Genomic DNA, 21550 nt, shown 5'->3' with positions numbered 1-21550 from the left:
CAAAACTGCCTTGGCCAAGAATGTCATACATGCCATGAGCCTTTACTGTACTTGTAAAGATATGATTTTTGCAGGTATCTATGGCACTTTCATTTTGCATTTAATGATTCTAGGTTTTTTTAGCTTTCTTCCTTAATAACATTACCATTAAGAATCAGTTTTACCAGCCAGGTGGCAATCCTACAATGTTTCTGTACATACCCTTGATTTTTCCTCCAGCCGAGTCATCATGACAATAGTGGCTGTTCTCTGCTCCCACATCATTCGCCAGAAATCGGTGATCGTCTCTGGCAGTGGGCCCTGTGTAGCTATATAGGCATTCTGTTTCCTGTACCCATCTATGTAATTGGCATTAATGTAATCACTTCCAGGGACTGCTGAAGACAAAAATATGACCGAAAGTTAGCATTTCTGAGACAGAAGAATATGTAACGAAATGTAAATATCATAAACGTAAAATCAGGAGGAGAAATGTCTTACCATCTACTGAGGTAAGAATCACCCTTGAGTGGTCGTATGCAATAACATTTGCATAGCGATTCTTTGGTTTGTTTACTTCTAGATTTGAATTCTCCCAGGTGAATTGCTGACCTGGATCAATAGACTGAAAAAGAAACATAAAAAAATCAAGTTTCATTGTCCAGAGCTTTAAAATCACATGACTTTTAAGGGTTTGGACTCGGTTAAAAGGACTTTTTTATTTAATATTATAATTATGGAAGCAGTCTCTTATTTTTTGACATTAGAGCTCTGCCTGGCACCTCTTAAGCACATTGAAGTGTGGACTTTAAGGCGAGTAACCATAGGTGTATAATTTATTTAATATATAATTATGGAAGCAGTCTCTTATTTTTTGACAGTAGAGCTCTGCCTGGCACCTCTTAAGCACATTGAAGTATGGACTTTAAGGTGAGTAACCATAGGTGTAAAAATGTTAATATCTATTTAGCAAAACAACATAACCTTGATGTAATTCAATATCAGCAATCCAATGCTGATCTTGTCTTGAATGTTTCAGTGTCAAAATATGTTGTCTTGTCTTGACAATTTCTTCTACTCTACTCACCTCATATTCCTGAGAGAACTTGAGTCCATCATTGGCCTTCAGTCTTTCAATATTGTCTGCTAGGTCAGAGATTGGGATTGGAGGGTGTTCTCTCATACCTGGAGCAAAAGAAAGCACATTTTGTACGAAAAACACGCATTTCCAGTGGGTTTCCTGATCCAAACAATGTCAATGGACACTGCCATGAAATGAAAGGACGGGGAACCGCACAAAAAGACAGCATGCTGCAATAACCAGATAAAACAGCAATATGTGATTGAATATTGTTGGTCTACATGCTCAGCAGAGGTGGTGATATGTTGCAGCCCCCAGTACCGTAACAGTGACTGCTGTAACAGTGGATGGTAAGGAACGTAAGACAAAGGGTTTGCCTAAAGAGACTATATAACTTGAATAGCTGTATCTTCAACTGAAATATGGAGGATGGTCACCCTGGTCACCAGTCAGGTTAAAGCACAAAATATGAGGTTAGTAAAGATGAGTGATAGATAGAAAAGGTTTAATGCTGGAATAGTAAAGGACAAAGGGGAGCTGGAGAATAAACAAGTGTTGGGTTGAAGGTAGGGTTAGTTTTAGAACAAAGAACAATGTAAACAAATAACAAAAACAAAAAAAAGATGGGAGTGTCAAGGGTGGCAGGTCCAGAGAGCTTTGACAATCACAATCCCTTCATTATCCCTCTCTGACTGGAAGTGTACAAAGCAGCAAACGTTTTTGTAGGGATGTGCTGCTTTATAGGAGGGAAAATATCATGGAACAAATATGATACCAATGTACAAATGTCTGACTGCAGAGTACAGTGGGGTCATATTGCTCACACATCCACCAAATAAATTTGCTCTGACTGCACTTCCAACAACCCTATCTATTGCTTTCCTAGCAAAGTAATGTGGGAAAAAACACAAACATCAGGCTGTCTAGTGAATGAAATGTGACCGAGGGAAAGAAAGTGATAGCAGAGACTAAGCAAGAAAAGACAAAGAAATGCAACAAAGTGGCAATAAGATGTGGAGGGACGTGAGTGATAGAAGAGAAGGAGTGGGGCCAGAGTAGTAGTAGTATTGTGAGCCATTCATGAGTGAGGTGTGGGGAAACTGGCAACTTTTCTACATGATTACAGCAGGTTGTAAAACTAACTTGAGATATTCGGGTAACTGGGGACACTGGAACCTGCAAGGAAAACAAAAGCGGCAGAGAACAGAAAGGAGTTAGAGGGGCAGATGAGCTGATTCAGGGGCCCTGTGACTATTCACTAGCAAGAAATGGAGTCTGACAACCAACCATTTAACAGCTAATAGGTCCTTTCTGAATGTCACTCATTTTTAGCCATGTACCAGTTAAGCCCATGTTTCTTCTCAAAATGCAAGACCTATTCTTGCAATGACCACAAAACCTTCAGCTAGAGAAGACCCCATGTTATAATTAAAACAAAAACCCTTGATAATATACAGGTTTTATCATTTTAAATTGTCTTCATCTAGCTGTATTCAACAGATATAAGGTGTACAATGCAAGATCCTGTTATACAGAAGCTTCTGTTCACATGTGATTTTCTATGTAGACTTCTATTCAGTGACATTTACCAAAGACAAGAGACCCATCTAGTTAACTGTGCAGACTTGCTTTTCATTCTAATTCTATTTATCACTCAGAATGTGACCATGTGAGACATTCACTGTCTCAGCCTAATGCACATTCCCAGTATAAACGGATACTTGAGGGTGCGCTATGAGCCCAGTACATCATTAATGTTAATCTAGGAGCTTCTTCTCACGCCACTAACTGGCAGAGAAAGTATTTCCTCCATATGACTAGAATTGTCTTCCTGCTACCTGTCACACAACCATATGATACAAGACTTAAAGAACATCTTTTCTCTACTAAAGAAATAAACACATGCTTGTTAGAAAAGCACATTTATATTTAAATAATCTTTCCTGGTAATATTGAAGAGATACTAAGGTAAGAGAGCATTAAACCATTTGCTAATCTCATCCTTGAGAAAGGAAATATAAGGGCCTGGGCGAAAGGATAGAACTTACTGGATGGAAAAGATGGAAAAGAAAAACGACAGCAAGAGAAGGAGAGATAAAGCACTAAAGGTCCTTACATACATTTCTCCTTAAAACTTAAAACTTGGTATAAAGTGTCCCAATTCCTAAAAAGTATTTGCCTCTATAATTGCATCAATACTTCTAAAACTGTCACTAGCAAATACGCTTAAAGACAACTATATGTGCAAGTTCTATATCAAATAAATATTTAGACAAAACCTCCAGATTTTTGAAGGCATTTGCCCCACCAGACAGAACAGAGCTGCCTTAGTTTGTGTGTACTGGTAGTTACCTGGAGTTTGGTAGTTTAGCCGTCTCATTTCAACTGGATCAGAGGAGTGAGCGAGGAGACAGTCCTTAAGTCCTACTGACTGGTCATCTTTGCCTGGAGGCGAGTTGGTCCTTTTCCTAACAGCAAAAAGAGACAGCGATTAGATGATTAGTGATGAGTCAGCAATGCATTCATCCACTATTTATGCATAGAATACATGGTCACATACAGTAAGAAGAAATAAAAAATTATTTACATCTATGCTTACATACAAAAAGATTTTTGGTTTTACTTCTGAAAAAAGTTTTACATATTTGTCACATTTACTGTTGTACTTCTTTTAATTTTATGGTACTCTAGTCATTGTTACGGTTTCCTTTGTGGCAACTTGCTTTATGACAGGGATTGTAGATTCATGATAGTCACTGTCCCACAAGTACCCCTTTAAAAAGGTTACCTTTATACACACACACACACATATATACACACACACATATATATATATATATATATACACACATATATACACACATATATATATATATATATATATATACACACGTTATTGTATCATAGTTATATTCTGGTACCACCGTCCATCAGTTCCGTAGTTTGGAAACCAGTGTACTGGGGTGTTCCAGGGCTGCCACCTCAAGGGTAGACCCCTCCCCTGGCACTAACACCCCCCCCCACTCCCTACAGATCCAGGAAATGGGTTGCTGGGGCCCATTGGGTTTTATCCTGGTGCCCTGCTGGCCCAGTCTGACCCTGTTGGAACAAAGGCTCTTATGTGTCAGAAAACATCACAATAATGTTAAAGGACCAGTTCAGTGTAACAATAAAATCGGGTAAATAGACAGGAAGTCAAAATAAAAATGTTTCTAAAATATTTAGTTAGCCAAAAATGTAATGTAATAGTATAAAGACTGGAGTGACTGGATGTATAACATAATAGCCAGAACATTACTTCCTGCTTTGCCTCATAGTTTGTCACCAACTTGAAGGGGGTCTGAATGCTAAGGATGAAAAACAACTAACCGAACAGTAAAGTCGCTGATTAGTTACTGACTGGTAACCGGTTAGAGAGCTACAAAGCACAAAGTCGTGTTCTGGCTATTGTGTTAGACATCCTGTCACTCCAGCCTTTATACTAGGGATGCACAGAATCCACTATTTTGGATTTGACTGAAACCCCGAATCCTTTGTGAAAGATTCGGCCGAATAACGAACCAAATCTTAATTTGCATATGCAAATTAGGGGTGGGAGGGGAAAACATTTTTTACTTCCTTGTTTTGTGTCAAAATATGCAAACTAGGATTCGGTTCGGCTGAGCAGAAGGATACGGCCGAATCTGAATCCTGCTGAAAAAGGCCAAATCCTGAACCGAATCCTGGATTTGATGCATCCCTACTTTATACATTACATTTTTGCCTAATTATATTGAAAATTATTTTTATTTTGTGCAGCCTATTTACCCCGTTTCATTTTAAACTGAACTGTTCCTTTAAAGCTTGTGTTGAAATGTATTTTAACAATTGTGGGTAATTATATGACAACAGTATGCCATCATCCTGCTGGCTTAGGAGTGCTGGGGGGGATGTTTTTTCCCATATCATAACTTTAAACCTGAAAACCTAGGTGCTATGTTGTTGGCAGGCTGCCACATTGCTTGTTGACTATGCCAGGCAAAAGATTAGACACTGCAAAAGTTTTTCTACCCTCTATACCAGTTCTCTTGGGTTTGAATGCACTGATGTATGATGAATGCACAAATATGCTACAGGGTTGTTCAGTTGTACATAAACTTTATTAGGCACACAGTTGCTGAAAATTCTATCCCAACTGCAGAATTAGCTGTAGCATTTTAGTCCTATATACTGTATTAGTTATACAGGTCAATATATTTTGTATATAAAGTTTTCCACCATTACTGGGCCCAATTATTATTCTGCACTTGCCAGCTGCTTAATATGTCTGTCAATCTTCTGAAAATGGCTTACTGGTCCTTTGGCAGTCGGACACGGAGGGGAAAAAGTAACAGAGCACCTTGCCACCGTCTTGCGTACCTTTCTTAGGAGTCCCTAGCGCAGACTTAAGGTGGCCATAGACGTAACAATTACGATCTTTCTTGGAAAAGATCTTTCCAAGAAAGATCGTTCGTTTTCAATACACACCTGTAGAGCTGAATCGTCAGATCTACAGGTAGAAACAATAGAATTCTACCTGTATTTGATGATTCAGTACTAACAATGGCCGATATTCTGGTGCCTTCAAAGGCACCCGATCAAAATTTTCTTTCCAGTGCGATCGAAGATCCGACCGATATCCAAGTCTTCTGCAGAGATCGGTCGGTTCTTTTCCCACCATACAGGCACTGAATATCGTACGAAAAGCAGTTTTGTATGATATTATCTGTACGTCTATGGTCACCTTTAGATGTGTGCATGCTCAGTAAGAAAAATCTGAAATTTATGCTCTACTGTACATGTGCAAGTCTAAATCTGCCAATGGACAACAGAAAATATTAAACTTTACCAGTGAACAGGAGCACCGGCCCAGGGAATACAACTTGGATTCACTGGTGGGGTACCTAACATATGATTTAAATAAAAGTGGATCCACTACGGAAAGCTAAAGCAAATAGCATCTGGACATTCACAGTGAAGAAGTGGCTTTCCACAAAACAGAGTTATGCCACCAGCAGGTCCGGACTGAGAATTAAAATAGGCCCTGGCATTTCAGGTACACAGAGGCCCAATCAGCCCACATAGAGGCCCAAACAGCCCCCACCAGCCCACCAAATACTGACTTTCTATGGCACCTCATAGCAGCCCCTCTGGCATTTGCCAGAACCCACAGATTGCCAGTCTGGGTCTGGCCACCAGTATGGATTTTTACTATCTTAGCTTGGATTGATTACAAAAGTACAGTTTTATTATTACTGGAAAAAGGAAATCATGAAAAAAAAAATACAATTAATCACATAAAATGTACTTTATAGGAACAGCCTTCCTGTAATCCTAAAGGTTTCTGGATATTGGGGTTTCTGCATAAACATCCTAAAGCTAAAAAACAACCTAGGCGCAATAAAATGTTTGAACTGACTATATCTATGAGTTCTGTTGGCTGCACAAATTGCTCAGAAATATGATGGCTAACAAAAGACTTGTATGCACATACAGAGCAAGCATATTCTGAGGCAGATGATTTCAATTTGTTGTATGTAAGATGTGTCAGGTATCTAAGTGCTAATGTTACTATTAATATTCACATTTAAAATAGGATTATGCAAGTGAAGATTTTGCAAAACCACATCTACCGACCATTAGCATAAAACATAATATTGCCTTTGTTGTAGCCTAAACACCAAGATATTCTTTCTTATGTCAAGAGCTTATCTTCACTGTGCAAATTAAATCTTTGGAAAATGTCTGCACTTCCTGGAACAGCAGGATATAATTTAGCCACACTGTGAGATATGATCAGAACATCTTACCTTTCTTGCTTACTAGGTCCGTACAGGCAAAACACAGAAAAAGAAATAAAGCAGTTAACTGAAGTTGTTGATAAAATGTAGCGCAAACAAAATGATAAATAGTACACAGCAGGCATAACCCGTGGAGGCAGGTTACACACACAGAGTGAGAACAAGGTGTGAGGATCAAATAGTTTGCACTCATTTTTTGGGTCACTGCTTTCAAATACGAGCCCTTAAAAGTAACCATTCATTCTCTTATTTAAATGAATATTTAGTTATTGCATGTACATTTATTTGTCATTACAGCTTCACAAGAGAAACACTGGAAAGTTGCTTAGGCTTCGGAGATACAACTTTTATTGGGGGTGTGAAGGTGATCTTGTAGATATTCCTTACCTTTTGAAAAGCAGAATGGCAATAACAATAATTATTATAAGAATTACAGCCAGAACAGGACCCATGACCCAAAGCATTTCCGGCTCTTCCTGTTGTTTGGCCATTGAGGACACCTCCACTACAATATCATCTGAGTATGGGCTGGCTGCATACTTTTTCTGCATAAAAAATATGACAAATAGAGGCTTTATAAGTCATTGTTAAATACTTTCCTTTTTAAGCACTCGTGGCAACTGCGCAGCTTGTATACGTATACCTGCAAGCTGATAATTCCCTTATTCTCTGTAAATATTCTCCACTCTTTCATACTAGTTCTGTTTAGTTAGTTAACCAGTGCTCTAGTTGTACTACAAAGATACCAATTTATCATTACAAATTACATAGAGAAAATCATTATTTACACCAGGTGGTCTGCTAATGGGGCCCATTTATTTCAACAGGGCCTCTAATCTACCCATTCAAAAGACTACATTTCATGCCAGCACCTGTGATTTAGATTTAAATTCCTTACCAAAATTCCGAATGCATCCGCAGTTAAGACTATTCCATGTATTTAACACCTCATATTAATAAAGGTAGGAATTGGCTTTTCTAAAAATGATCCAAACTTACAGTGTCCCCATCTTCTAGTGCAGCCAGCACAAAGCAGGTGTAGCTTAATTCTGGATTCAGAGGCTTGTTGATGAACCCATTGTATTCCTTATTGTCGCCCAAAGTGAAAGATTCTGGAAGTGTATTTACTCGGGCTGCTATGTATGGCTTAATCTTGCTTGTCTGTCTTCTATGACGACGGGTTCCCTGGTTAATTGCTTCAAGTATCTAAAAGAAAAGAAACGTGAATTTAAATCTCACAGGGTCATCAAAAACTGCGATGTGTAGATAAAGGTTTTAAGTGCCCTGTGCTCACTTGGTGCCTTGGTTATGAATATGGACCAGTTTAGTGCACTTTGTGAACTACAGACAAGTCTTTATAGAGTAGCCCTCACCAATACTTTAATATATTTAATTAGATACAAATATAATAAGGAAAAAAACAACACAGAGATGGAAAAAGTCAAGAGATTAGAGACAAATGTGCACTCCAGTGTTTGTGCTCAATAGTGTAGTATAGATTACCTGTTCTAGTTCCATCTCTTCAGGGCTTTGCCAGCGAGAATTCATACCTCTACTGGAACTGTCCAATGTGACAACCACAATATAATACCACCTTATCAGTTGAACAAAGAAAGAAAAGAAAATATTTACCAAATAATAAAGCAAGTCTGTTTGTTTATCATTGATTGTCTTTATCGTCTGCTTTTATCATGCAGTACACAGTCTGATTCCCCTTACCTTACTGTGGCAGTAGTCTGAACCTGAGGCAACTGCAAGGTGAACCTGCCCTCCTCCATGTATTTGTTGGCAGAAGAAGGCTTGCTTTTAAGAACATCTGGTGCTGTGCGGATGGACACACGGTGTTGCAGTCCGCCTGCACTACTCCCCCTGTTCATCAGTACAAAGGAGTAGTCTGTATCTGGCTTGAGATTACTTATCAATTTGCGCATAGAGTGTCCATCAACTTCTACATTTTGATTATTGTAAAATATCTAAAAGAACAAAAGAGATATAAATAGGTATGTATATAAATATGTATATAAATGTAAGACAAGGCAATGTTTCTTCTTATACAGATGTAATAGTATACATTATCTTCTCGATACCTTTATGGCTGGGTAAGGCCCTATGCCTCTATGTGTATTAGTTTAAGAACCATGAATGGCAGGTGCTTTAATGTTTTTAAGGTCAAGCTCAACCACTGAAGTATTTTTCTGGCTCCTAACCTACTCAAGGCCGCCACAAGACTAATCTGTATACCATCAAATCGATAGTTGTATATGGTCAAGCGTGCTTTCTTGATGTATATCTAAAATTGTTCCACTTCCTGGAAAAATTGTCCAGCACAGTCATACTGTGCCACTATAATATAAATGTCTTACTTTTTCTGTCTAATGTGACAATGTACTAACAAAAATGTGTACATTTGCTTGTTTTAGCATATTTACCTTGAAAGGCACGGCTGATTTGTAAGAATCAGGCAGTTCCCAGCTTAGCAAGACAGAGGTTTTCATCACGGCGTTTACTCTGAAATTCTTTGCAAACACTTTAAAAACAAATAAGAAATTGGTCAGTTCCTAATACATATGTCCATACTCTTCTTATGTTCTACATCTACCTTCTGTTACCTTGATCAACAGGCATGGTACGTGATTGAATGCTAGGACTTAGAGGGCCAGCACCTTTGCTTGTTCTTGCCCTGACCTTGATGTCATAGGTGGTGTCTGGCTTGAGGTTGACTAGTGTTATATATGTGTCCCGAGTGATATTGGTGAGATCCTGCTGGCTATTGATGTCACGATACACCACTGTGTAGTTGGTGATCTTTCCATTGCGCTCAGACAACACTGGTGGTTCCCAGGACACTTCAGTTGTAGATGTGGTAAGTCCAACTACTTGAAGGTTTTGGGGAAAACCACTAGGAACCTCTTCAGGTGTGGAAATTTCCTTCTCATATTCCTCCCCTGCACCAGCACGATTTTTAGCAGAAAGCTTGAATATATAGCTTGCACCTTTATGTAGCCCAGTCACTGTGTGGTGATGTTCATTCTTGCCAAAGTCAATAGTAATAAACCTGTCTTCATCCACTCGCTTGTACTGCAAGCGATATCCTAACAACTCTCCCACAATCTCTCTCGGGGGATGCCAATGGATCATAGCAGTGTTCTGAACCGTGGTGCTGATCATCATAGTTGGTTTACCAGGCACTGAAAGATATTATTGTATTAAGTCTTTAAATATATAATTATGATGCCCACATATCATTGAGAATTATGTATGTGCTGTCCATTACAGGTATCACAACCTGCAGCTTTACCCATACAATCATATATAATGTTGAATTATGACTAATATCCTCTGTATTTAAAAGAACAGTAATATCAAATAATTCGTGTTTTTAAAGTAAAAAAAATATAACAGTGTTGTCCTGCACTGGTAAAATTGATATGTTTGCTTCAGAAACACTATTATTGTTTTTATAAATAAGCTGCTGTGTAGCAATGGGGGGCCTTACTTTAAAACACTTACATTTTTTGGTATTACAGTTCCTTTAAACAATGTTGGCCAGCACTGCATCCTGAATAACTTTGTAATTACTGCAGACATAAGCTGTGCCTTCAAGTACAAACATCCTCTTTCTTTTTATCCTATACTCTATGCTGCCCATGTCCACAAATGCTGAATCTGGACACAGCGACTTGCTCTCCTGACATTTTATTTTTAAGTGAACACACATCAGTGCCGACCAAGTAAGACCCAGCTACATAATCACTGTTCTTCAGCAGCATCTCACCAGTTATTTGTGCACTACTAAGTTTAGATACAACTGAAGGGCCACAAATGGAAAGTGAATAATAATTCTCTGAATTTGTACCTGAATAATAATCCAAAAAATGATTTTGTTGGATTGTTATCATTAGTTTCTGCTTAAAAACACCTACTTTATTGTGTGGTTAACAAAGGGAAGGGGAATGTAAGAGGAGAAACTGCTGCCAGGCATGCCACTTCTGGAAATTAAAAAATACCCTTTAAGTAAGTATGGGTTAACACTAATTTTTCTATAAATGTTCAGTGCCATAAGAATATATAGCATTCTGCACATCGAGGCTGACTGATTTGTATGTACTGAATAATGTACCTGGGAGTTGTCATATCACTTGTTCCACTAATGTTAAATTATGTCTTTAAACTTACCAACTCTAGATAATAGGGCACCCTGTTTTTATTAGCAAAAATTTTTTTTTGAGCTTTCCAAAAATAGCTTTGAAACTCATGACCAGTCTCAGTATTCAATATGTTTTGTTTTCAATTTGTCATTTTCATTTTTAAACGATCTAGTCTATACAGATGCACTGGTAATTTTATATTGAACATCAATAATACTTTTGATCTAAGAAATGTAATTTGCATATGCTCTGTGTTTTTCCCCTTCTCTGATAGCTAAGATGTAAGAAATTAGTCTCTTGAAAAAGTGAACTATAGCTGTTAAAGTAGTTGATAAAATTCTATGTGTTCCAATTTGTGTATTCTGAGGGCAGTATTCCACAGGTCTTCCAAATATATCCTCAAGGACAAACAACAAGCCTGTTTTACCCAGACTCTCCCCTAAAACACCAGTTTTCAATCTGTTCTTACCAGCTCCTGTTGTGCTAACAACCTTGGGTTTGCTTCTAGCACCATCTCCTTTAGTAGTGTAGGCGGCTACAGTGATGGAATAAGTGGTCTCAGGAGAGAGGCCAGTGATAACAGCATCCTAAATAATGGAGATATACAGTGTCACACAGGAATGATCCATCAAGCACTTGTAATTATAAATCAACTCACTAGGGGGAGCTACAAGAGCATGTTATGGAAGCCAGGATGCTTTACATTCTTGCAAAAGAAAAACTTGCTCAAGAAAATCAATGGCTTAGTGCTCTGCAGAAAAAATGGCCCATAACTAGGGAACTGCAAAAATAATGGGAAAAAACATGAAAGCTTTAACTTGCAATCTATGCCATGTTTTGTATAGGAAAAGCAGTAGAAGGCAGTACAATTGTTAAGCTTTAGAAAATATGAAGGGCAATCCATGCATGTCCTGTGCAAGTCACTAAGTCAAAGCATATGCCATATTGCCCTTAGCATGACAATCACAAGGCTGCATGTAACAATGGTATGCGTATTTGCCAGCCCCTACACCAGCCAAAATACATTCTGACCAATACAATCCCCAGTGATCAAGAAACCACAACAACCCATGATCTGTCAGGCCTCCATGCAAATTAATGTAGCCACTCCATGATTGCAAGATTTGAAGGAGTGGATTATGGGAAAGAAGGAAAGTCAAACAACAGCAGAGAGTGGTAACGGCGGAAATAGAGTAAAGTAAATTTGCCAAGGAAAAGAATTCAAGAAATCAACAAGTTAACCAATGATTATGCAACAGGCCCAAGACTGTCACAGATACCATAATATGCTTTCCAGAGCAGGTGCAAATGGAACAAGCAAACCAAGATTCTCACAGCACTAGAATTACCCAAGACTTTAAGTTGGCAATTCTGTAATGGGACTCTCCAAAGGGTCTTTGTTTTATGTAAATAGTATTCCCACTGAACACATAAGCTGGAGATTGATGGTGTTATTCACTCCTCAGCATGAGGTTGGATCTGTGACAGTCTGCTGTTGTCCAAAATTAAACGCGATCACACAGTTGGCCCAGAGACACAAGATACAAGGGATACTCACGTAATCTCCTACATCCTCAGGTCTCCACTGGTAAGACAGAGAGAGCAGGGGGTAAATGGGTAATGCAGGCACGGGTTTACAGGCTCATTAGGCCAAAACAGAAGGGTAACAAGTATAAACAACAGTTTTGGCACAGAATCGAGCTAGAAAAACAGCATCTACAAAGACTACAAAGCTTTCTACAGGCAGTCTAGTGGAAAAGGGTTACATGCATAACAAATCTAAAGGGAAACATGCTGTGATGGGATTTTTTATTATACACAAACTTAGAAAGTTCTGGAGGTTTTAATGAAGGGTATGTTTGGGTAAGTGTGTATATATATGCATGTAAGATATAAATTGCTACCCACAGAGCAACAAAGCAGATCCATGCTTGATGACTGTAGCGTAAAACAACGAGTGTACTGCAGCCGGAATAAGGGTTAGTTGGCTGCAGATCAAGGCAACAAGTGGGCAAAGAGTAGGACAGAGGTAGTCAAACCAGTGGAGACTCCATTTTATGGAGCAAAATATTTTATTCCGAAATGGCTTCTTTTTTTTTCCTGGGACAAAATGTATTTTCTTTTTTCGAATATGGCTAAAAATGAAAAGCCTTAGTGTTTGCTAAGCATACCTTGCTACTTGTCATAACTTACTTGAGCCTCTGAAAGCATAACATCTTTTATGATGGGATTCCCTCGAGGCTCTCCACCTTCTAGACGAACATAAGTGACTTGATAGCCCCTAATTTGTCCATTTTGCTTGGTTGGTAGAGGAGATTTCCATGTCACACGCACAGATGTGGAGTTTACAGAGTCTACTTCAACCTTCCTCGGTGGTGCACTCGGCACTTGAGTGGAACGGGATGGAATAGAAGAGCAAAATTTTAGTCCATTGCACAAAGGGGGAATGAAGTAATTGGGAAAAACAGACTTTGAGCTCTAACTACCATGAACCAATCTTATACCGACAGCAGTGGGAGGCCCATAAAACACATTTAAAATGTCTATATAAACAAGTTATACGTTTTTTTTTTGTTCAGGTAAAGTTTATTTCTTTCATTAACATTACAGCACAACTTGTCGGCATACAGACAAGTTATATTTTAATGGACTTTTCAAGATGTTCATGAGCGAAGCAAAAGAAAAATGTTCATTTGTGGTGCAGCACCTGACTTACAAATTTATACATTTGCTAAATAAAAAGCTGAAAAAAATCCAAAAATCCAATCCAACTTAATTTAGCTAAAGAAAAAAATATTTCTCTGCCCCTCCCTCTCTGCAGCCAGTAGATTGCAACAGACTCATCAAAAATTTGCATCTGTCTAAAATGATTATCCGTATAAATACAAGATATAATAATTATTATATTCCCCCATAATCTATTTAGTTTGGTTTGTAGCAAACTTGGTCATTAGTAATCATCTACCTATAATTGGTTTTGGGGTTGATCCCTATACATACACAATACATACTTCAAGAATATTTCTGGAGATTTACATTTGCAGATACAGGACACATAACTGGCTTATAAAATGTCGACCTTAGTCTCACAGTGATTTTTGTTTCAACAGTGGCAAACAGGTATATAAGTATAAAGAGTAAGGATTTAAGGTTTAGCAAAACAATGTAGAGACAAAATAATGAAATATATCAACAGGTCTCTTTCTACAAGGAATGCCATTGCCAAAAATAATTTGGATACCTCCTCTTAATTTAGATTACCTTATAATGCATGCAGCTGGTTGGAAAGTCTAGCCCTGATTACAACATTGCTAAAACATGAACATTTTCTTATAGTAAAACTGTTGGGAAACTTGTGTCTATTAGAATAAAGCTTGCACAACTTAAATCCCACTGCTGTCACATAATTTGTGTACATGGTCCAATATTAAAGCACATCAGGATACAGAGTATGAGTTGAATGGTTACAGCCTTTTATGTGTTGCCTTGACTATGCTATAGAAAAAGATATAGAAAGAGACGAACAGAAAAACTGCCCCTTGTGCAGAGAGGTGAGTGCCAGATTTGGTACACTTACCATCCTCATCTGTCCGCACAATGATGGGGGAGCTTTCAGGCCCAGCCCCTACATCTGTATGAGCTCGCACCCACACTTTGTACTCAGTCCATTTCTCCAGATCCTTGATCTCCCAGCTGGAGATATCTGGTGGAATGCTGTCCACAACATGCCGGGATGTGTCCTCCCCAGCCAGGGCTTGGTAGGCAAGTGAGTAGCGGGTTAGGGCCCCGTTGCGGCTTGAAGCTGGAGGGGCCACCCAACTTACCCGAATGGCAGTGGAGCTAAGACTTGAGCACTCCACATCCTGTGGTGGGGCTGAGGGTGCTGAGGATAAAGAAATGCAGGCAAGGGTAGGGGAATGAACATGACAGATGCAAAATGACAAGGATGCAAAGAAATACTGTGAAACTGTTACCAGTATATCACGTTATGATTACTAAAGGACAATTAGGCAAATATATAATTTGTACTACCAAGGGGCAATTTGGCAAATAATCAAGACTGTATAATTACACTGAATCACTTAAAAGTTCAAGAGTGCCTGCATGCTGCTGATGAACATCATACCAGCAAATAAAAGGACAAGTGACACCAAAAAAGTCTTTTTATGCATTTAACAAACCTGAACAGTAAAAATACTGAAGCTCTGTGAAAGTTTATGGGCACACGGGTTGAAGGGCTCCACCACTGCCCTCAGCCTGTGTATTTTTCTAGACTAAGAAAGGCTGATCCACTGTGTCCCTGCTCAATTGTTTTGAATCTTATCTGCCTGTTTGTGCTCACACGGAGCGGAAGTCAGCCCAAATATGTGAAAGGAGGCATCTCTGGGCTGAACATTTTTCCCTCCTATGTTTTAGTTGGATAGGTAATAGTTTCACAAACCAATGATAAAACACAAAAACATAAGCAGAAGCATTCACAGGTCATGGAAATAAAGGAAGGGGAACGCTGAACAACTGCTATCGGCTATGCATGAATAGGAAAGTGCTTGTCATTAGGCAGTAACTTTATTTAACACATTCCATGTATTAGGAATCGTATGTACAGTTGGGCATTTGTATCCATTGCAATGGAGGCCAGACATTGGCTGGAATGTAGCAGCACTTCAAACACTCTACCTGTGCCTATGATCTCTGCCCCTTCAAATCTGTAAACAGGACCCATCTAATACATTTTCACAGTATGCTGACCCCATTTTGGATTGTACATGCCCAAAGTAAAAATTGTGGTTGAACAGATATCACTATAAATAAAAAAAATCCATCTGCTTCTACCTACCATTTTCTCCTCTTGTAAGTTAAGCAACTGCTCACTACATTATAACAGACTGATAAATTCCTGCACTCTTTTGCAAACCTAAAACATCCCTACTGAAATCCTTTTTGCATAATATATACAAGCTGCTCAATAAAACCCTATAATACCAGTATTTCAACACTTTAGGGAAAGCAGTAAATCAAAGAAAACATTAGGAGCCTAAAAGCAAGCAAGGGTCTGGTGTCCAATTACAGCAAGGATAGCCAACATTTGCTACTGCAGAAATTGCATATAAACTCCCCACAACATTAATCTGCAACCTGAAATGGTATAGGCACTGCAAAGGAGTTGTGTCTCTGCAACAACTGGCATTCCAAATGTTCGCTATCACTTATATAGTGGAAGGATGGGTATAAATTGTTTTGGGTAGGAATCATGCCTGACAGGGTTTTTTATCACAGAAGGAAAAAAACTTACCAGTTTTTGCACCAAACACGAAGCAATGATGACTCATTATAACTTACATATAATTATTTTCACATAGAAAGTAGCATTATACAGAATCTTTCTTTGCATACTTACTAGATTGTGCAGTTGTAGCTTGAATTGCTGGGGTGTAAACCCCAACTCCAGTGTCCGACCATGCAGCTAATCGGAAATGATAAAGCGTGTCCGGTTTCAGACCCTCCACAGCGTAAGAGGAGGCAGGGTGAAACAAAAGCTTATGCTGAAACAATACAATATGTGAAATATTACTAAGGTGTTAAGAAGTACACTGTTATCTTTCTTGTGCAGCAATTTCAGTACAACACTTCCATACATATTGATTAATGATGTTTACAAGAACCTGCTTCAGAATACACTTCAAAAAGTAGTATCATATTTATGTGAAGTGTCACAATTAAATGCTTATTTTTCAAACATTTTTACTGTTCAATGTTTTAACTTCTACCACAAAATTTTTGTAGTATTTGAATGTAAATAATCTGTAAAATAATTGATAAAAGCATCGTTTGCAGTTAAATTCCTTTGCCATCCTATTGAGAAATACACAATTTATAGTTCAGGGAACATGACAGAAAGAGAGAAGATGCTGGATGGTTGTTACAAACCTGTTCTCCATTTGTTCCTTCCCAGTAAAGCAGCTCATATTTGGTAATGCGTTCTTGTGGTGGGAGAAGCCATGTGAGCAATATGCGTGTGTCGGTTTCTGCTTCTGCCTGAAAATCAACAGGCTGTGCAGGGACTGTAAAAACACGTTATAGAATGATATTTTAACACCACTTTCCATTTAAAGAAAAGTGAAACTGCTATCACATCCCAATGTTTTTTTGTAATAAAAACTTACCTCCCTGCTGTGTTTTGACCTGAATTATCTCAGAAGGAGGCCCATCCCCCACAGATGTGAAAGCAAGAACACGGATGCTGTAAGTGGTTCCTGTGGTCAGACTTCCTATTGTTGTCAAGTGGTTGTCAACAACATTGTGTTTTTGCCACATACTAAAAGGCAAATGTGGATCAGTAGTGTAATAAACCCGGAAACCTCTGATCTGACCATTTGGTTCTTCTGGAAGGTCCCACTGAACTAGCATAGTACTGGCACTTAACATACGGGCTTGAACTTTCAAAGGTGGGCTTGAGGGAGCCTGTTCTCCTGTTTGAGCCTCTATTACTTCACTTGGAGGTCCTCGACCAATATTGTTGACTGCAATGATGCGAAATTCATATTCTGAGAAGGGGCTGAGTCCCCCAATACTGTACCGAGTTGTTGCCACTCCATCAACTTCCTGAAATGAGCTTTCTGAAGCTTTGGGTTTGTACTGAATCACGTAATAAGAGACTGGGTCTGGGTTGCCAGAGTCCCAGGTTAGGGTGACACTAGTGGCTGTAGTTTCGGTTACCATAGCATCCAAAGGTGGTTTTGGCAATGCTGCAAAGAAAAAAAAAAGGAAAAATAAAAGTTATATTTTTGGAATATACACCTGAAAAACCATTTTCAAAATTATTTTAATTTGTTATAAGTAGTCTAATTAGTACTATTTTTTACAAGCTAAACCAGTGGACTTAAAAACCGATTGTACATCTGGTAGTTACTGAAGTACAAATTTCAGCATCACTTGACAGCCTCTGGAGTACAAGCCATAGCCAGATCATTTTGAACAATACAAGAACATGGTTAAAAATAGTTTTGAACTGGACCCAATAATGGAACATTACAACCTCATCATGTATGCAAACATCTTATTTACCTTTCACAGTGATCTGTGCAACTGCTTCAATCATGCCTAATGAGGAGATTGCAACACAGGTGTAATTGGCAGAATCTTTAATATTTGTGAGTTCCAAAACATTGCGGCCCACAGGCATTTCATCTTCTTTGGTGAGTTCCTCAAGGCCAGCCATCCATTTGACATAGGGCATGGGGGCACCCACTGCCACACATGTTAAGTTAACACTGCCCCCAGGCATCACTTCATGGTTACTGGGAGGGATCGAAAATCTTGGTGCCACTCGACGGACTGAAAGGAGTGAAAGAGACACCAGCATTAAAAAGGGAAAAGCTAATTAGCATGTTGCCCTGGCTGTCATGCAAAAAATAATAAAACTCAGCATAATTATCTCTAAAAATGTTGTAAAATTATCAGTTTGGACTACAAAACTCTTACGCAGGAGGGACAATGTAGACATTATTAGAGATTCAACACTGAATACAGCATTGACCAATAGAAACGGAGAAAAATGCAATGTGATAAAAAAACATGAACTACTAAATTGCCTAAGTAAGGGATTAAGAAAAGTTAAAAAATGTTTCTCCCCGAAAAACAGCATTTTGGCACATGCTAAAGGTGTATATACCAACATTATGATCCAGTTGCTGGGGAAAACAAAGATTTTGCAAAATAAATAAAAGTGATTTTTTTTTTTAACGAAGAAATAAAGCACTGTGTGTTAAACCTATTGATGTCCAGTTAAGGAACCCACTGAGAAGACTTTACCTAGGTCATAAAAATAATAAAAAATGGTTACGTTTCAATGAGCAGGCTGGTCTGCCAATTGATCATTTCTATTTATGTAATAAATATGTAAGTTGCCCTGGAACTTGAGAAAGAAATAGAAATGTTGAATTTCATGTTATATTTGCTGAAGGCAACTGAATCTGCATGAGTATGAAGCCAATGTGAAAGGCTATTGCCAGCCTTCAGCTTGTGACTAATGTAGATGAAAATGATTTTAGTATGATGACAGTATGGGCTCTAGTTTTTCAGTATCTTGACTGCCTGTAGCTTTCATCCAAAATGACTCATTTTTTGAAGAGTGGAACCATCTCACTTTGGAAGAACATGCAGTGCTCTAGCAACATATTACAAGCATTTATCCCACATGCTTCAGGCAGGAGTTATTGGGTTTTATGGAGAACTTATCAAGAGAGACAATAAAAAGGTTGGGAAGGAGAAACTGACTTTGGAATCTTACAAAAAGCATGCAGCAATAGAACAGGATTCACACATGCATTGCTACAAATGGGAACATAAGGTTTAAAGTTTATTGAGGAAAAAACGAAAATAGCGAGGGTCAATATACACTGGACAACCTAAAACACTTGAAGAATTAATGTATAAACATTAACCCCATATCACCAAGTGCACTTGCATCTTTATAAACCTGGCTTTGGCACATGCTCTTATGAACCCATAATCTTTTATACAATGCTAACAACGGACTTCAATAACATGAACATGCAGATATATTTCCTTTTGCAATGTATGAAAATGACAAATTACTTGGGAGCTAATCCAAATTTTAAGAAATGTTTAATAGAGCTAGTAAGAGTTCTAAGCCTGAGATACTTTGCTATAAGGTTATTGGAACATACCACACAAATCTGTGGCAAAAGACTTCTCTAGTAGAGAGAATTAGACAAACACAATAAAGTAGAACAGCAGGAGATAGACTGCGGAACGCTGAATAATTTAATAGTTTTCTGCATGCAGTTACAGCATTCAAAGCTGAGAAGCTGGGATATATTTCCCAAATCCATGAACAGAGATGCCCAATTCACCAAGAGGGTCTCCAATTGCACTCACTGGTGATCTCACTGCATTAAAAGACTGGATTTTTCACCCATGGGGATTTGAGGAGAATTTTACCATCCTGATAAACATTTGGAAAGGTGGCATCACTTTACGCTCATGTAACCGCAGAAAGCAACAGAAGGCAAAAGTATGAGAGTTGCCAGCGATCAAGACCATTTTTTAGCTTTGTCCAATAGCTAGTTAGCAAAAACTCCTTGCATTGAAATATTTGTAACACGACCATTTGTACACTCAGCAAAAGAGATGTCTGTTAATTATAAGCAGAGATACTGTTTATTTATTTGTCTATCTTATTTAACTACATAATGTAGAAAACAAAAAATGTAATTTAAGTACCACATATGGCTTAACTCACAGATTATTTTTATACTGTTTAATACATTTAAAATTACCTGAATTATCATGTTTGCAAAAGTGGGTCTCCATGATCAGCAATTTGGTTACGTATTGGGTAACTGACCCACCTAGATGTTTACATGATTGCACTCCCTAAACTAATTGCTGAGTACATTTTTAGTCTGCTGAATGAGTAAATTTTTAGTCTGCTGAATGAGTAAATTTTTAGTCTGCTGAATGAGTAAATTTCTAGTCTGCTAAATGAGTAAATTTTTAGTCTGCTGAATGAGTACATTTTTAGTCTGTATGTGTGTGTGTGTGGTGTGTGGTTGGTGTGTGTGTGTGAATAATGGAAGTCTTATGAAAGTATCCCATGGGATAATAATGTTCTGGAATTTAACTCAAACTAATCCTAACCCACAGCATGCCCAATAAGAAGACACAAAACAACTGCTTGCTCATAAAAGAAAACTTTTGGATGGACTGTGCAAATCACTTAAATCTTGCATGTGCATTAAAAATGTAGACACTGCCAAGAGATTTACATATTTTGCAAGTCAATCCCTTTGTGCTCAATTGATAGACTTTATGTTTAAGAATTTCTCTCTTTCAGGTTGAAAATTCCTTTACCTTTTTGGGAAATTTGCCATGTATGGTGACTAAAAAGTGCTGCACTAGCATATAAACCCTTTTTATAGTCCTGTCTTAACTAACTTTCATGTTTTTCCTGACCTTTAATTATATTTGCGAAGACTGCTGTGATACATATATTATTAAGACTTAAGGTTTGCTCATACCTAAAAAACTGCCAGACTGTCTGTGCTTTTCAATATCTATTAAAATTGATTTATGATATTTGTTCCAAAATGGTCAGTGGTTCTTCATACTACATCTGCTTGTATGATTTCATCCTAAGGTTTTTGGCAAATGGGCCACAGACAAGACACCTTTTGGCACTTGTCATCACTATAATCAAATACTGTAGAATGGAAAGCCCCATCTAATGTACATGGAGTGGTGACAGGTGGACTTGCATTTTGGTGCCGATGACTTTTGATATCCAACTTCAGTAAAAATTGGAAGATGTTTAACAGATAAGCAGTTAAACTTTGTAATACTCTGTTTTGGAAACTCCTCTGATTGACCTACTGTACAAAGTACAATTCAAAGTAAAACTGCCTACGCAGAACACAGCTTTTTGTTTTTAATTTATTATTTTTTCTTAACTCATAATTGCTTATTATTAATTAAACAATAGGAACAATAGAACCAGCAAT

The 21550-nt window shown here is 38.1% G+C and overlaps 1 protein-coding gene across 21 annotated transcripts in view; it reads right to left on the bottom strand.

Annotated features, from left to right (window-relative positions):
• ptprf.L (protein tyrosine phosphatase receptor type F L homeolog) overlaps window positions 1-21550 on the bottom strand; it is a 634602-nt gene that overhangs the window by 7653 nt on the left and 605399 nt on the right. For 5 of the 21 annotated variants that reach the window (XM_041589192.1, XM_041589191.1, XM_041589194.1 and 2 more), the window contains 20 exons: window positions 18093-18362; window positions 17192-17773; window positions 16956-17089; window positions 16426-16570; window positions 14605-14910; window positions 13221-13414; window positions 12586-12612; window positions 11497-11614; window positions 9489-10067; window positions 9309-9406; window positions 8599-8852; window positions 8383-8473; window positions 7879-8085; window positions 7267-7424; window positions 6889-6900; window positions 3413-3528; window positions 2204-2236; window positions 1067-1164; window positions 481-604; window positions 202-377 (listed from right to left, as the gene is read on the bottom strand). In XM_041589192.1, the coding sequence (XP_041445126.1) occupies window positions 202-377; window positions 481-604; window positions 1067-1164; window positions 2204-2236; window positions 3413-3528; window positions 6889-6900; window positions 7267-7424; window positions 7879-8085; window positions 8383-8473; window positions 8599-8852; window positions 9309-9406; window positions 9489-10067; window positions 11497-11614; window positions 12586-12612; window positions 13221-13414; window positions 14605-14910; window positions 16426-16570; window positions 16956-17089; window positions 17192-17773; window positions 18093-18362 (3722 nt within the window). 21 annotated transcript variants of the gene reach the window in all.

This window comes from Xenopus laevis, chromosome 4L (genome assembly GCF_017654675.1).
Source record: "Xenopus laevis strain J_2021 chromosome 4L, Xenopus_laevis_v10.1, whole genome shotgun sequence".
NCBI lineage: Eukaryota > Metazoa > Chordata > Amphibia > Anura > Pipidae > Xenopus > Xenopus laevis.
Note: the sequence above shows the minus strand (reverse complement) of the source record. Positions and strands in the feature narration are given on the sequence as shown.